Source organism: Ruditapes philippinarum, unplaced genomic scaffold (assembly GCF_026571515.1).
Source record: "Ruditapes philippinarum isolate M1 unplaced genomic scaffold, ASM2657151v2 ctg5158_1_1_1_1, whole genome shotgun sequence".
Lineage (NCBI taxonomy): Eukaryota > Metazoa > Mollusca > Bivalvia > Venerida > Veneridae > Ruditapes > Ruditapes philippinarum.
Window position 1 is genome coordinate 2,274 of NW_026858260.1, and position 18,230 is coordinate 20,503.

At 32.5% G+C, this 18,230-nt stretch overlaps 1 protein-coding gene across 1 annotated transcript; it reads right to left on the reverse strand.

Annotated features, from left to right (window-relative positions):
- Positions 1-1,457: 1,457 nt before the first annotated feature.
- Positions 1,458-14,180, reverse strand: LOC132752593 (uncharacterized). Its single transcript, XM_060742931.1, has 5 exons — positions 14,040-14,180; positions 7,135-7,326; positions 6,729-6,850; positions 3,029-3,155; positions 1,458-2,265 (listed from the first exon to the last, which is right to left on the reverse strand). The coding sequence occupies exons 1-5, from the start codon at positions 14,080-14,082 to the stop codon at positions 2,105-2,107; spliced, it is 645 nt and encodes a 214-aa protein (XP_060598914.1). The 5' UTR covers positions 14,083-14,180; the 3' UTR covers positions 1,458-2,104.
- Between the last annotated feature and the right edge of the window lie 4,050 nt (positions 14,181-18,230).

Sequence of the window (18,230 nt, forward strand, 5' to 3'; positions counted from 1 at the left end):
GTTTAAATCAGTTGACATCAGCAACCTAAGGGTTAACATGATTAAATTATTAAATAAATGAATATTAATTCAATAATCAATAACAAAATGTAAATAACTAATTTCATAATACAAGAAATATTTGAGAATATATATTAAGTAATAATTTGTGAAAAAAATGCGTACAATTTTCTTCTTTAATTTGCAAAATCATTAGCATCATATAAAACAAATTCTTTATATTGAGTTATAAATTCACTTGCAGTAAATCTGAGATCTGTTTTAATTTGGATTTCATTAGCTTGGTGTTTTTGTTTGCGTTTACAAATATTCTTTTAAAACAGGAAATCATCAAATACCATTATCGTTGTAAATTACATCACTCCACACGATCCCTGTCCAGCCTAATTTGGCCACGAAAGTCACGTTCCGCACGTCTTCATATCCAATTAGATTACCATGTCTTTGAAAACAAATTGTTGCTGCGTCCCTCCATCTTCTCCTTTCCACTTCAAATTTGATTGATTGGTCTGAATCTTAAACGATACAGAAAATTATAAATATGAAAATTTACAACATAAATTTTTTTATTGTATAAAGAATAAAATTAGAATATAATATCAGACGTTTAACATATTTGTGTTTGCTACTGATTCATTTTGCATTGCAGCAGTATATGTAAGCAAGGTAAGAAGACCGGTGGAGACATTTGAACTTCATGGATTCCTGATTTCATCTTTTCATCACCGTAAATTCACAATTTTAACTTCGTGAATTCACATTTTCAACACATGAAATTCATGAATTCACGATTTTAACTTTACATTCACGATTTCAACTGCTCGATTCACGATATCAAATTCACAAATTCCCGCACGATTTGAACTTCACGAATCAAAGTTCGCGATTTCAACTTCACGAATTCGCGATTTCAACTGCACGAAATCACAATATCAGTTTCACAAGTTCGCGATGATTTATCTTTGTTAATTCAACTTCATGAACATGTTTTCATGTTTATGGCTTCACGGTTTCATCTTCATGAATTAAAGATTTCAGCGTTACAAAGTTGACAATGTGAATTCACAATGTTGAAATCGTGAATTAACGAAGTTGAAATCTTGAATTCACGAATTTGAAATCGTAACGTTCAAGACGTGAATTTATAAAAGGAAGTTGAAATAGTGAATTCATGTAGTTAAAATTATGAATTCATTATTATGAAATCTTAAATTCGTGAATTCTGTATCTTTATTGTTGAGGTTGAAATTGAAAATTCTTGAAAATGAACCCGAGAATTTAAGGAGTTGAAATCTTACCATCGGTCTTTTGTAGCAAGGTCACATCAGTTTAATCATACAGAACGTTTGTAACGTCGTTTTTCATTGATAAATTGTTACGTTTTTATTAACTTTCCAAACGACTGCTGTCAATTTATAAAAACAATCGTTTTTATTTTTCATAATTAATGTAATTATTCTGTATTCTAAATTCGTTATGAAGATGACTGACATACAGGTTATATGGTTGTAAGTAAGTAAATTGTTAATTATTGTGACATGTTCACAGACAAATACATGTAGCAATCATACATATATATGTGTACAATTATAGCACCCAGTCCAATGAACGTATAAGTCACCAATGTAATGTTTTCATTATGCATCATATAATACATAGAATGTAGAAATCATGGTATAAACAAGTATAGAGTGTAAGGTGGTTCTAACTAATGTGTATGTTCACGTATGTATGCACACAGTTGTTTGAAATATAACGACTAAGGTCATATAAGTTAACACTTTTATACTGAACCATATGATCGGTTGGATATCTTTATGATTAATAATGTATAGTACTTTTACGCACATATAATACGAAATTAAGAGGAAAAAAATGGTAGCAAGATATAGAAATCGAATTTAAGCCAGTGCTTCAAATAATATATGCATTTAAGAAATTAATGCGCTGGTTTGCAATTTGAAACAAAGTTGTCGTTATTTTCCCCTGGTTACTTGTTTGTCTTTTCCTTATATTTAATGTTCATCAAATTACATTTCAAAATTAATGTATCCAAATGTTGAGTAACGAAGAAATCGAAATAATTTTCAAATTACACAGTAAGTCATACTAGCTGTAATAAGAAACAAAACTCACCAAACGTACAAAATACCCACATTTTGTCGGAACAAAGTCTCCATTGATATGTTTTACTTCCTGTTCTGGCAATATCTAATCTGAGACAGCTTTTGTTGTACTCTTGTTTTTCAGGAATGTGTCTAGAGTCTACAGAAAATAAAATAAACATAGTTGAAGGTGTAAACCCTCTATACGAATGACAATCGAAATTTCGAAAATAAAACTTAAGACAAGTGGACCAAACATTTGGGAAATGTATAAACATTCGATATCCATATACATGTTCGTCTTTCTTGTCAGTGACTTGCACTAGTTTAAATCATAGAAACATTTGTAGAGTCGTCATATTGTTTCCTGAAAAACTTGCCCGTCATCGAAGCGGGTTCGGCTCCCACCACGGACTTTCTATTCTACCATGTATAGCATGTAAGCTATAATGCTAACTTACTGAAGGCCGATGGTTCTACTCAGGTACTAGCTCGTACTTCTGACATGGAAGGGTACCCGAGATCTTGTACTACTAATATTCCCGGACAGTCTACATGTATCTTTTATATTGTATCGGTATTGCTTAAAAGCCAATTAAAACAAAACACTTCATTACTTTACTGTATATTACTAGATGGAAGCACACACAGAGAATATGTCTTATGATGATTTCCATCTTTACTAGTGGTAGAAGACACTCCGTGCTTTATTTTAGGCACAAACCGGCACCTGAGTAGACCCACCGCTGTTCCTTTAACAAGCTAGATTGCTTCCTCACATGACAAAAATCCAAAATCCCTCGTGTGATTCGAACCAAGAGCGGTGAGTGGCAAGGGGTTTGGAGTTCAACGTTAAATAATAATTTACATGAGTTGGATTTAAGTTTTTCTAAGAAAATAACAAAACGTAGTGCTTAACGTACCGTTGTGAGATAACATTTTGTACACTGAAATGAATCTGAGTCCGCCACAAGCAGCGTTATTTGTACACCCATAATTGCAGCCAAGTTGTCTTATGTTTTCCTTAGGTTTGTCTGGTAAGCAATAACACTGTAAACAAGAATTTGTAACAGAGTGACCTATGTCCCCCTTTTACATAAAGTACAAACTTGTGCTATTTGAAAAGATTGAGGTATGGATCCGAACTTTCAAAAATCAATGCTAAATCTGAGCATGCAACAATAAATTCATCAAATGTATAGAATGAAATAACTCCTTTGTATGTGTCAACAAAATTACATTTGTTTAGTTGATATCGCTATTTCAAAACCACAAAATGTGACAAAAACAAATCAAAACAGGGTTTGGTCTGTTACAGGGTATATTGCTTGACTGGTCCGTAACTTTTTCATCGATCAAGGTATACTGGCGAGTTTCCAATGACTTTATTTGCTTAGGCATGACTTGTCATTATTAATTGTAACAGACGTCATTTAATTAAGAACATCTGTGCCAAGTTATTTTTAAATCCCTTAGTTACTGAAAAATTTATTGACCCGACACAAAATAGAGCCTAAGCTAACAAGCTAACAATGTTAAGCGGCACGATATGGCCAGTTATGTGTTGACGTGCCGTAAAAATCCAAACAAACAAACAATGTTAAGAATTGAGCCCTAAATTTGACCTTGACGTTGAAGGTAGGATTCCGGCTGTTATGCGTGACACGTCGCCCCATTATTGTGGACTTTTGTGACAATTAAACTCAAAATCCCTTGAAAGATAAAAACTATGGACCGGACACATTAATATCCTATAATAAACCATGTAATATTTTAATCTCTCATTGTGAGCTTGACCTTTGAGGTAGGGGTCCGACTGTTGCGCATGACACATCGTCGTATTCATCGTCTTATTATGGGAACATACGTGCTAAGTAATTTCAAAATCCCTTGATCTATGAAAAAGTTATGAGCCGGACACAAATATACCATATAACAGTCCATGTTAAGCTTTGACCTCTAAATGTGACCTTAAGAGCTAGGCATCTGAGTTTTGCACATGTAAGGTCGTTTCATGACTGCAAACATGTGTGCCAAGTATTTTCAGAATCCCATAATGGATGAGAAACTTTTGGACCAGGCCCGAGATATACCCTCCAACAGATAATGTTGATATATCATTACCAAGTGTGGCCTTGACTTTGGAGGTAGTTGATTATGTGCATGACGGGTTGTTTAATTATTGTGAACATTTTTGCAAAGTATTTTCAAAATCCCTTGATGGATGTGAAAGTTATTGACCGGCCATGAAAGTGTGATGGACGGACAGACAGTTTGACTGACTGACGGACGGACGAACGTACAGATGGTCAGAGCCCATTTCTTGACCCCCTTTTTTCTTCGAAAAAGTGTTGGAGAATGTTTTATATAGATAACCAACTAGAATATTATTGTGAGATATATATATATATATATATATATATATATATATATATATATTATATATATATATATATATATATATATAATATATATATATATATATATATATATATATATATATATATATATTAAAGTACATGAAGATATCAGAATAACATCTACAAAACTATAAAATAAAATGTCATTTTAGTGGGGAAGGGTTGTGTGATAGATTTCGATTCGTTTGAATTTACGTTAAAATATCTATCTAAGTCCAATTGAGATAAAAGCCAATATCTTAAATAAACCACTCTCGGGACTAGAAAATGTGTCATATGATCGAACCGAGATTCTCTGTTTTAACAGTTTAACAACTAGGCAGATGCTACCCGTATTTGTTAGTACCAGTGCCTTTCATTTCAGAATTAAATAAACGGTAAGGCAAGCTGAAGAGCTTTTAAATATACCCATGTAAAGTTACTATGGTGGTTCTACTAAGGTATCCGTTCGTCCCTGAACTTATATTCATATAGGCTCCTGAGGTTTTCCTCCACACGTTAAACAAAAATCATAGTTCACCTTCCTTGTTCTAAAAGGGTTCTTCAAGAGGCATACAATTTTTGTCACATGATTTCACCATTGTGGTCTTTAAACGTTATAACCGTTGCTAATCTGCCTTTTTAGACAGAAAAATGGTTTATCTAGACAGTGCTCATAAACTATTCTAGTAATAGGTATTTCATAAAGTAGTCTATTTTAACAAAATCATTTCTAGATAAGCCGATTATTGATACTCATTTACAGCCAGTTAAACCGAAGAACCTACTAGTAATCACATATCAAAACACCACAGTCATGTTATATATATTCTAAAAGTATTTACACGAAATAATACCCTAAACATTAGAAATAATACAAGCACTCTTTACTTTCGTGAGGCAGTTGAAATAAACACAGTCACAAAAAAAGTTTAAAACTTGGGGTCAGCGGTCACAACTTGACCACAAGCGCCCGGCAAATGGTCATCATGTCATATTATCATAAAATATTCTCCCCTTGATCATAAAAATATGACCTCGCGTGTAGAATTGTTGAAAATATGCTGCACTGTTATACAGCTTTGAGTCATACTTTGACAGAAGATTACTTTTGACTTAACCGATATGTTGAATTATTCAAATATGATATTAAGCATTAAATGACCTTGACCATGAATGTCATATTATTTAATATAGTTTAAATTGACATAATTGTTATTTACGTAAAAGATCTATACTTTATACGCCACAATAGATGTGTTGTATAAATCAAACAAGACCTTGACCATAAATGATCTTGATCATGAAGGTGAAAATATTATTTTAATTAAATTTTGCCGTAGTTATAGAAATGATATTATGTTTTTGCTGTTTAAATTTATACTTGGACTTGCTGAAATTAAAACTGAACATGTTGCTTAAATTCAAGCTTGACCTTAAACCCAAACTGACCTTGACGGACTTGTTCAAATGTTTGGAATTTTTCTTTAATAACCATAACTTTTTTAGTAATTATATGGATAGGTTGTACAAAACCACGCTGAATGATGAATAATTTAAGTATGACCTAAATCTGTAAATGGCATTAACTGTCAATGTCAAATATGATTTTTTCATGATATTCTTTGCAAACAAAATGATCTTGTTTTGAAGAATTCTTTGCTACAATATTCTTTGTATCATAGTTTGGGTACCTTTCTGTTGAAAAAGTGTCAGAGTTAAATCGTATACATATACATGCACAGTGCGGTAACTGGAGTGCGGGTATCAGTTACCCGCACTCCAGATAATGCCCGTGGATTGGTTCATTTTTGTCGGGGTTTACATATTGTGACGGCAGAGAAAGGGAAAGGGGCAGAACTATCATATTCAAATGCTCGTTCATTGGTTAATTTTTTCTGGGGTTTCATATTATGACAACAGGGAACGTGCTGTCATGTTTGACTATGATACAAAGGAGAAAGAACACCAAAACACTCGGCAATCTGATTTATACTCGGGGGCTACGCCCCCTCGTACAAATCAGATATCCTCGTGTTTCGGTGCTCTTTCTATTACTTATCCGATGTTTTGGATTTAGAAATTAACAAACAAAAAAACAACACAAACGTGTCCCCGCTTAACGGTGGCTCTTGTTAACATTTATACTTTAAATTAATTTCTTTAAAAAATCAACATTGAATAAGATTATTGTTTCCAATATTTAACAAAAACAATGCTTCACCTTATTCTTCTGTATCCCGATATAAGGCGAGTGGGAACAAGCAGAATAGCACCGTCCGATATCCAGTTCACCGAGTTGTAATTGGGGTATTTGTATATCTAAGTCATCTGAACTCATGCACCCTAAATAACAAAATAACATGATAATTCATTTCTAAGATATTTGATTAGAAGATCTTACGTATATATCATATATATGACCGGCTGTTTCTAATGTCTTTCAGCACTTTATGATGACTTTACACTTTTTATTGCGCGGCGTTCACGTGAACGGTCGCATTTTTCCCGTCTAAAAAACAATCTAAAAATGCTTGTTTTTATGAACTTGTCGTCAATAACAGTTTGCGTTATTATAATATCATGGTACAAGTTGTACATAGATATTTGTTATTTCAATTTGAATTTACCTATGTATTCAAACAAGGCAGTTTGTTGATAGTATCCGACCCAGACTTCTTGTTTTGTTATTTTTCCATTCATATCTACGGTAAGGTCTTTGTGGCCATATAGTATGGTAGGTGTCGCTACACGAGTATTGCATCCATCTCTTTTCCTTGACCATGGCAGTGTTGTATTTGAAATATAGTAGGACCATGAAGCTGAAATGGTATGAAAATAAAATTTCTTAATTGCAGTAGCTTTATACGTACAAATACAAGACGTGGCTATTTTTGTTTTATTGTGCTTCAAATGTTTATTATGTGTCCTGTGAAAATCATTTGTGAAATATTTGACATTTTTTACCGGGTTTTACATCGCCCAAACATATTTGAGGTCATATATGGCGACTTAACAGCTTACTAGTGGAGGAACCCTTAAGTGCTCTTCCGTGCATTATTTAGGGTGCAAACAAACGCCTGTGTAGGACAGCCTAGCTGGATAGCCACATACACTTGCGAAATTGCGACCCACAGCATTATGACCAACTACTTTAACCACTCGGCCACGAACGCCCCATTGTAAAAAGAAGTTTGATTAAAACCGACTTGTCATCATATAAAGAAGCACGCTGTTGGAGATATTTAAACATAAAAGATAAGAAGCAAATGAGAAAACAAAAATCAAAGCTTACAAACACATGCACCCACGTGCTCGAATAAAGTTCAAACAAACTTCTGTAAAAACATTGAATATTCACAAAAAAAAACTTAATTTGGAAATCCCTCACCCCTTTGTAAAGAAGTCAGTATTACATCGACGTCTGAATATACATTGCTTGTTTTTGAAGCCATATAGATTATAAATTATTAATATTTCGATGATTGAACATAATATTTTGTAAATTAATATATTGATAAAGGGGCAATGAATACTGATTTCAAAACGAATCAAACAAAATAAAAAAAAAACAAAAACTATTTACCTTGGAATAGGGTAACCAGGACAGATAGAAAGAATAAATTTATTTTCATGATTTACATTTCAGGTTCAATTCCTTCCAAAACGCCTTTGAGGTAAATGTTATGATATGAACTTGATGAAATGTAATCAAGTTTCACAATTGTGCTGGATGCACTTGGATGATAATATCTATCCACAATAATTAAAGTTGAAACTAAATTACCGCAAGATGTAGAAGTGAATTCATAAGACTTGAAAACATAAAGGTTAATGTCAATATAGATCGCCCAACTTTCTTGATTCTCGATTTCTGAATTCGATACTTTCTTTGATATATAATATAAAAAATTATAAAAAGATACTCTGCCGAAGTCAAAATGGTTAACTTTCATATGTTTGTTTTTCATTTTCCATGCAAAGTCATATAAAAATGAGAGCATAGCTTCTATACCAATGACATAATAATTTCTTGTAGGATTATTATCTTGGAAAATAGAACACCTTAACTAAGATGTGTTTCTAAACGAACATGTCGTGTTTCGGTAAGTGAACTCAATTTCTAACACCAACATATACGTAATCGGTAAGCAAATTATTTTTAAATTTAAAGTATTTGATTAAAATGCAACAATATATTGAACAAAATATATAAACATTATATCAACTGAACACATCAATAATCATAATTATAATATACATGTATAAGACACTTAATTATAGAACATAATAAACTAAGGGTGCCTAAGCTCTGATATTATTCTCGTTATTTGGCTAAAGTTTAAGATCTTTTGTAAAATAACTCAGTAAGTTCTTTTGTAAAATAAACTGTTCACTAGAAAATGTAATGTGATCTAAATGCAAAAAGTATTGTTGAATAGAACCTAAATTTTAGATAATCAATAAAAGTATCCAACAACTTACATTATGTGCATTGCAGATAGTCATGATATGTACATTCTAAAAGTATATACACGAGATAAATTCCTAAACATTAGAGAGAACGCAAGCACTCTTTACTTCCTGAAGGCATTTGAAATAAACACAGTCAAAAGACAAAGTTTAAAACTCGGGTGTCAGCTGTCACAACTTGTCCACAATTATTTAGAATTGCGATTCCCGGATTTCATTTTGTAATTTCAAAATGACCAATGAAAACTCTTATTCCTTGTACATTTTACAGAAAGTCAAACTGAAAACAGACCGCCATCGGCAGGAATTGAGATAGAAATGCAATTTTACATTTATGTTTAATTGTTTGTTTGTTCGTTCGTTTCTTTGTTTTTATGTTGGTGGAAGGTTAAGCCGATATTTATAAATATATATATATATATATATATATATATATATATATAATATATAATATATATATATATATATATATATATATATATATATATATATATATATATAAGCTATGCTTTCATGACTGTTCTGCTAGGCGCTGTGCCGTAATTGGACTGGCATATCGATGTGGTGGTATGTGTGTATATATTCTCTCATTTCTATCAATTTATCTGCACACTTGTATCTTAAGTGATCCCACGCAGGGGAAAGTATAACTGTATTGAATTTAATTATCTCCCTTTATATATACTTTATCTGTCTAAATTCATTGTATCCTACGGATCTACTTGATCTTACGTGATCCAGTTGACTTTCGGAAATAGATATATAGTTCTCTGGTCCCAATCAGTGAAGAAGACAATAAAAATGTCATCGTTGATTTGTGAGATATGATAACAGAGAACAAACTCTATATATGTGAATGTTGAGCTTGTTTCAATGTGTAGTGCAGTTTGTGACTGTATATAAAGCTGTTATGAAACCATCATTTTTGTGATGGTGGATGAGCAGTGGCTATGCTTTCATGACTGTTCTGCTAGGCGCTGTGCCGTAATTGGACTGGCATAATCGATGTGGTGGTATGTGTGTATATATTCTCTCATTTCTATATATATATATATATATATATATATATATATATATATTGAAGTATTGCTCATTTTGTCTTCACTTCCTTTCGGTTAGCAATAAATAAAGTATTGTATTATGTGTCACAATTTCAAGCACTCTCTCCTCTTCCCTCTCTTCTTTGTATAAATAGACACGCAAATGGAACATACTCGTAACTTGTAAATATTAGCTGCAGTTTTATGAAAACATTTTTTCCGACAGTGGACGGGGGTAGGCTTAAATGAAATTTGGAGTTTTTGTTACTAATTAAAGAAAGTTTGTGAAATTCTCATTCTTAACATTAAGTCATATTTTTAAATGGAGTTAATTTATACATATGATTTATAAGTGATCATATTGACAGTAATTGATTTCTCTTCGGCGAATTTTCTTATCTGTTTCCGCGCACTTGTACTATTTGAACGTTTATAAAATAGTATTGCTGGTTAACATTTACTTAACAATTCGTCAAACCTTGATTAAGGCTCAATGGCCAAGTGGTAAATTGAGCGGACTGGTGTTCACGAAGTTGTAGACATTTGTTTCAAAAACTCCGTTTACAATATTTTTCTTCTCAATGTCAATTCCATATTGGTTAAATCTTATTATGAAAAAAATTATTAATAGTCAAGGCCAGATTCCAACCCTAATTGTCAATGAAATTACAAATCTTGAGATGGGAGGATCCGTCAGAAGCAATGAAAACAACCAAATTACATGAAAATTCAAGACTCCGTTTGACTGAGTATGTTCATGGGCGATAATTTAAAGTGCAACATCTCAAGCATCTAGTACCAGCTTCAACAAATAATGTGCTGGAATCAATGATCCCAAAGGAACAGAAAAATATGAAAAAATACTGAAGCAAAGTATGGGATAAGGTTTTACAGCTGCCACACGTCTCTTGACACTTGCGGTTGTAAAGTATTAAAATCTGGAAATGCAAGTCGCGTGCTCATACTGACATCTTAGTAATTGTATTGATTTGTTATACTTCAAAGTTTATATGTTTCACTCTGAGAAAAAAAGTCAATGACTCTGATGAATTGTGTCCATTTAACTTTACAAGCATAAGAATGAGATTTCTAATTGACATTGTGTTTTTTTTTCTTATTGAAATGAAAACACTTTTGATCATCCAATTTGCATAAAAGAACTTGAAACAAGACCCACCGCATCTTGACAATAAATTATACTCTTTCCAAAGCAACACCTCTCGTGCAACCACAACTCAAAATATAGTCTACCTAAGGACATTTCTCCGTAGTGGTAAGTTGGAGCTACATTGGCGAAGGGAGAAAACCAGAAATACAAACTTTAAGTTACACTCTTGCAGACGGATAAAATCATAATTACAAAATTTAACAGAATCAGATAACTAGAAATACAAATTTGGAGTTACATTGGTAATTCGAAAAGCCAGAAATACAATTTTGGAGTTACATTGGCAAAGGGAAAAGCCGGAAATACAAATTTGGAGTGATATTGGTAAAGAGAAAAATAGAAATACAAAGTTTGACTCAATTAAACACAGGACCTGCTTAAACAAAGGAAGAAACTAGAAAAACAAATTTGAAGTTACAGTTGCAATTTTGACTCGATTTGACAAAGGACTTTCTTAAATAAAGGGAAAAAACTAGAAATACAAATTTTGAGCTACACTGGCAAAGGGAAAAAGCTAGAAATACAAATTTTTACATGTATGTTAAACAAATGCAGATAAAGAGAAGTTGCCGTCGAAAACCTTGCACGTTGCACGACGTGTCTGAACGACAAAAAAGGCAAAAACTTATCCTGAGCTGGTGTAATGATGCTTTGCCGATCTCCAGAATGCCTCCTGGCGGGTGTACCATGTAGCCAGTATCTATCCCAGGTTCTTGTGATAACGGTGTGGTGTACACCAAGTGCCGCACTAACCTGGCGGAAGGTGGCTCCCTGTGCACCATCTCTACAGCCCTACATTACTCTGCTTCTCTCAAATTTTGCCAAATGTAAGCCATTGAAAGACAATAATTTTGTAATGTCGCCGAATAACAAAATACATGTGATAGTTCACCCCATCAAAACATAGCAATTATTGGAGTACATGCTTTCCATGCTACCTAGACGAGTTGTAACGGCTTAGTCAACACGGATGTATGTCAGGGAACTATCTAAAACATTGCTGAATCAATTTTTTTTTAATTGAAAAGAAATCTGTTTTATATATAAATTAACTTATGGTGCTTAGCAAAAGTTGAGTAGTATATAATATAATATCATATAATTCTAGGGTAATTTTGTTCCGGAAGCAGCTAACGATTCTCAAGTAATGATCAATGCTATTTCCCATCAAAAGTAGTTGTTCTGATATCCGGAAGTCAAAGTGCATCATAAATACACCATATCCCCCTTAAATTATTAAAGTATTTCAGATTTGTTAGACATTGTAGATGTTCAAAAGAAAAGAGTTCATTCTTAATATGTAAAATAATTAACCAAAATACTCAAACAAAAGCAGTTGTTGATAGCAACCGACCCAAACCTCTGCTGTATAATGTTTTGTTTGTTTGTTTCATTTTACGCCTTTTCCCAACAGTGTCAGTGTTTCAGTCATATGGGCGGGTAGCTTCCTAACCATCGTTCCTGGAGAGTTACACCAGTACTAGACTACTTTCCTCCGTACTGTATAATGTTTCCATGCGTTATAACGATATGTTCTTGTCTATCATACTGTATGGTAGGTGTTGTTTCGCATTCATTTCCTTTCTTTGTCCATGATAATGACGAATTCGAAACATAATTACACCATGACTCTAAAATTGCATAAAACCCAGAGGAGTTTGGCTTATTATGACATCACGGCATTAATTTCAGATCATACATCGAAATGTTATTTGACGATCTTATCGGGTGCGAGATGTTTATAATTAAGCTGGTTATAATTGTTTGTGTTCCTTTGGAATTGTTCAGAAATGCACACAGCTTTTGATTAACAAATATTTCTTGCTTTAAATCTCAATGCTTCACCACAGAAGCAAGTACTAATTCATTTAAAGAAACAGTAAAAATTGGATTTACTTTTGTACAGACACCAGTGCAAGGAAAAAGTGAATGGTCGTAAAGGGCACATGCCTGTGCCTGTACGAAAATTATCATGTCTTTGTTAATAAAAAAATTCCCTCAATGTCCATTACATATTTTGTTGTGTTGCTTTTATGTTTTATTTTTTAGACCTTACTTCAAGCATGGGGCGTCCGTTGCCGAGTGGTTAAAGTCGTTAACTTCAAACCACTTGGCCCTTCACCCCCGTGGGTTCAAATCCCGACAGGGACTTTAGATTCTTTCATATGAGGAAGCTATCCAGCTAGCTTACGGAACGTCAGTGGTTCTACTCAGGTGCCCGTTCATGTCTGAAATAATGCACAGAAGGGTACCTGAGGTCTTCCTCCACCGGTAAAACTGGAACATTGCCATATGACCTATAATGTGTCGGTGTGACGTAAAACCCAAAAAAAAAAAAAAACTTCAAGCATAACAAAATATTATCTAAAGAGTTTTTCTATACATATCAACAAGCTGAAGATGTCCTTCCAAAAAGTTTGTTTTATTTTTTAAAACATTTAAATTTTATGAGATATCTAAAAGGCAGATTTTATTCGTAACGTTAATCTAGTCTTTTTTTTGCGTCAAATTTATTAAAGTAGATTTGTTAGCCTGTAACAGGGGCTCTAACATGAGAACCAAGAATAGATACATTCACGTGTTCAACAGGGGCTCCAAAAAGGTTCTTTAAAATTATTAATAGCAATATCGACATATTGTTGTAAAAGATATTTTATTAAAAACTGAACATCTTTACATTTCCTGGATAGGATAAAAGCTGATTACAGAGACCATCCAATTTATATAGGTTACACTTTAAACAACGTGAGCATTAAGCATGATCATTCTATAGATTTAATAGATAATCATTTTCATGTATTTAAATACGATTGTAATTTATTAGAATAAAGAAGTAAAATACACCGAAATTTACCTTGAAATATTGTAACTAGGGTAAAAAGAATAAATATATCCATTTCATCATTCTCATTTTAACTTCTCTTATTTCAAAGAATATTTTGTTTAAACTTAATGAAGATGTGAGTATATAAATCATAAGTAGCTGCACACTTAAGCTGTATGTACATGTAAAGATATAATCTAATTAGTCACGCCTTAAAATGCGTTGTTTCGGAAGTTTTAGCTATATTTACATATACGTATTTTCTTACATTATAGGATACTTCTATAAAAGCAAGATTTCGAAACCGAGTTATCGCATTACAATCAACCATGAGTGTCCAAAGTACAAAAGATAAATTTCAATCACCTGCAGGATAATTCAATCGGTATTAAAAATTCTATCTTTAAAACATAGAAGATATTGACAATATCAATATTAAAATATATAAATACAGAATCCCTAAAGAAAGCCCAACATCGTTAAACCTTTGAAATGTTGATCGTCAAAATATGCATTGACTTTACATTAAAAACTAAATTAAAATTTTAACAACTTTGTTTTCTTTAACTTTGCAGGATTAAAGAAACAACTTTATTATAGAAATAAGAGGTCACTTCTGTTCTTTTTGTGTTATCCTCTCCTGAAAGTGTTTCCTGTATATTTCGCCATTTTCGTGTTTTTCATAAATCAAAATAGCTCAGATTTAACGAAGAAGAATATGGGAATCACTGGAAATGATTGTTCCAGTTTAGATTTTCTGATAGTTTCAGACATTATAGGTTTATATAGATTTAAATTTAAATAAGTTAAAATATATACTAATAGCATATGAATCAAAAACGAGGTTAAAACGAATAAAACATTTGTTCGGCAAATAATGAGTTATGTCGACATACACGCAGAGATTTGGAAGATAATTATCACTAATGCTTTTTGCGGGGCCACGATACCAAAGCTATTAAGTACTTATAACCTTTGCGATATATTGCGATATATTTAATCCCGCTTGAAGCCTTGTCCATTATCCCACAAAAAGTCAATAAAACAGATGTGATTTGCATACACAATTGAAACAGATGTCAAATTTCATCTTTAAAAAGATGAACATTTCTATGGTCTGAACCAGATTCCGACCCACATTAACTTTTAGGCTAGAATGGCGCGTGATTCAAAGATTTTTCTTAGAGATTATATAAATATGGTATGTGACGTACCTAAAACTTCGTGTGTTTTAATTAGGAAACTAAAAAGGTCGCCGCTGAATATTAAAACGTATTGCAATTTATAAATATAGATGATTATTCCCAAAATAAAATAAATATCTGCACCTTTGTTTATTGTACTTACTTCAATAAATTTACGTAATTGCATTTAATTTTGCGTTTTTTTAAGCATATAGTGATGCAAACTTTTTTATATAATCCGTCCAGTAATTTTATACATGTAATTATACATGTGCCCTCCAAAAGTCCTTGGACATACTCAAAGTTTATCATTGACTGGCAAACTCTCAATAATTTTTACAAGTTCATGCGCAAGAAAAAAGGTAATAACGTATATAAGCATTTAGTCAAGATTCAGTAATAAGTGTGCTTTAAAGATATACCATGCCAATTTTTGAGTAAAATAGATTAGTCACAGAAAATAATAGAAATCTATGATATTGATTTCTTACTCAATATGTCTTATTTCAATGAATGAATGAAAGAATGCATGAATGAATGAATGAATGAATGAATGAATGAATGAACTATGTACGGGAAGCTACGTTCCCTATTGTAGGTCGGTCAAGTAAATATTTTGACCACCTATAGTGTATGGTATTTTAAACATAACTTATCTACTATGTGTGAAGTCAAAATATGTTTATTTTATGTTAACAAAGAGACTGTGTAGCAATTATCAACATTTTCTATTATCAAATTTGAACATATGTGTGAAGCAAAAACATATGTTTATTTTATGTTTACAAAGAGACTGTGTAGCAATTATCAATATATTTGATTATCAAATTTGAACATATTATATCTATAAAAATGTTTTCTTGTTCAAACTCTTAAGTTAAAATGTGATGTTTTTTACTGCAGTATTAATATTGCTGTTATAATTTTGTCTTTTCTAATCTGTCTTTTGTTAAATTCAACCCAATAGTCTACCACATTTTAAAATGGTAAGAGGCCACAGACACCCACAAAGATCATGCTGGGACAGGATGGGCCAAACGTTACAGACAAAAGAGATGACTGATTATTAGTGTGAGCTCCCTTGCAAAACATGGAAGCAACAGTAAATGTGCTTCGAAGAGATAAGCATACGTTAAATATGTTTGTGTCTACAAAAGTGATGCGTTATCTACATGAAGCGGGACTTTATGGCCATCTGCTGTAGAGAAGCCTTCACTATCATCATAACAGAGGCAACTCCGTTTGAACTTTACCAGAGAGGATGCTGATTTGTCTTGAGTTAATTGGTCCACTGTGATGTTCTCAGATGACACTAAATGTTATGTATTCCAAAATGATGGGCGTGTCTATGTTCGCATACGTTCAGTTGAACAATCAAGAGATCATTAATACAGTTGTCAAATTGGTTGTGTGATAGTGTGGGTATAGGTCGATTTAATTAATTCACATTCTTCAAAACTGTGCCATACCTTCGGTGCATTTGTTGGGATGTGATTATAACTTCATCCCTAAGGATGCGAGATATATCGCGACTTGATGTACGCTTTAAGGAGGAGAATGAATTTCAGTGTTTAGAATGGCCTACCAAATCCACCTGATCCTTACGCCTTTGAAAATATGTGGCAGATTGTGAAAATTGAACTCAAAAATAAGCATAGCTATAATCTCTGTGAGCTGAACAAAAAGTGAATTTCGAAGTGGCTTCAGTAAGCCCTGAATCATGTGAAAGAATTTTAAGACGCATGCCACAAAGGATTTAAGCTGAAATAAGGGTCAGAGCAGGGAAGATACGTACTTTAAAAAAGACATCATGTTGATGTTCACTGTTTTCAAATTTTGTTGTGTTTGTGAATATACAAAACTAAAAAAATACTTTACCAAGTTGATCATCATTTTACTTGCATTTTAAATTATGTTTTACGTCATTTTATTTGCATAAACAACATCAAAAATAGCTTGTACAAGAACTTTTGGAGGACACATATATATAGCGAGCATTTTATTGACATTGCTGCAGTAACACTGCAAATATCGATCACTATCTGTGTGTAAATTTAATAACCTGTATCATTACATGTATGTATTTAACAAATATTAAAATAAGCTTTTAATATTAAGTAATTGACGTGAAATGTAAAAGGGACCATACAAAAGACCAGGGACATTAATGCCTTTGAAATAATTCAATTGCATAGTTTGTTACTATGTATAGTTGTTATCAAGTACACTCATGATGCCAACATGGCATATGTAGGCTGGTTTTCATCTTTATCATCGTCTGTTAAGAAATACGCATGTCTTTAATAATTTTCGTGTAATCAATGTCACAAAGAGGTCACATAAAATGAAGTATGATACTTTACGTTCATTCCTCGACATTGTGTTAAAGCGGCCTCATAACATAGAAAGAATTTGCGTTACATAAAAAAATGATAAAATACGGGTCGACATAACTCTCAGGATTGTCTTATTCATAACTATAAATAATGCATAACATTCTATAATATCTTTCATAAATTAAATGATTTTATGTTAGTTCATTGTGCGTGCTCCTTTTCAAATATTTTACTGAAAGCTAGCAATGTTATATAATTGGTCCGCTGGTTTTCTTTCAAACGGATCAGAGTTGGTATGATTGTAAGGACTTTTTTCAATGGTATTCATTGATTCCTCCTCCGTTTTGTTGTATGCATCATCAAATGCTCGCAGTTCAGATTTAGATTGATCACTTGTAAGATCGTAGATAAGAGTGTTTTTAGATTGAAATTTATTATATATGTTGTCTTGTTCCTGATTTAAAGCTTTTCTATCGTTACCAGCGATGTCATATGTTGTTGTTTCTTTAGGGTTTCCTTCATCTTGGTCAGGCATGTTGTAAGTGTTATCAGGTGAATCATAATTTCCTTTGAAAGATGCATCTATACATTCATCATCAACAAAATCGTATGAACGGTTTATATGCGAGTCACGGTTTCTACTCTCTGTATGCTTTTGATCAGCTACCTCAGTTGATTTCTTCTCTTTAGTACAGCTTATA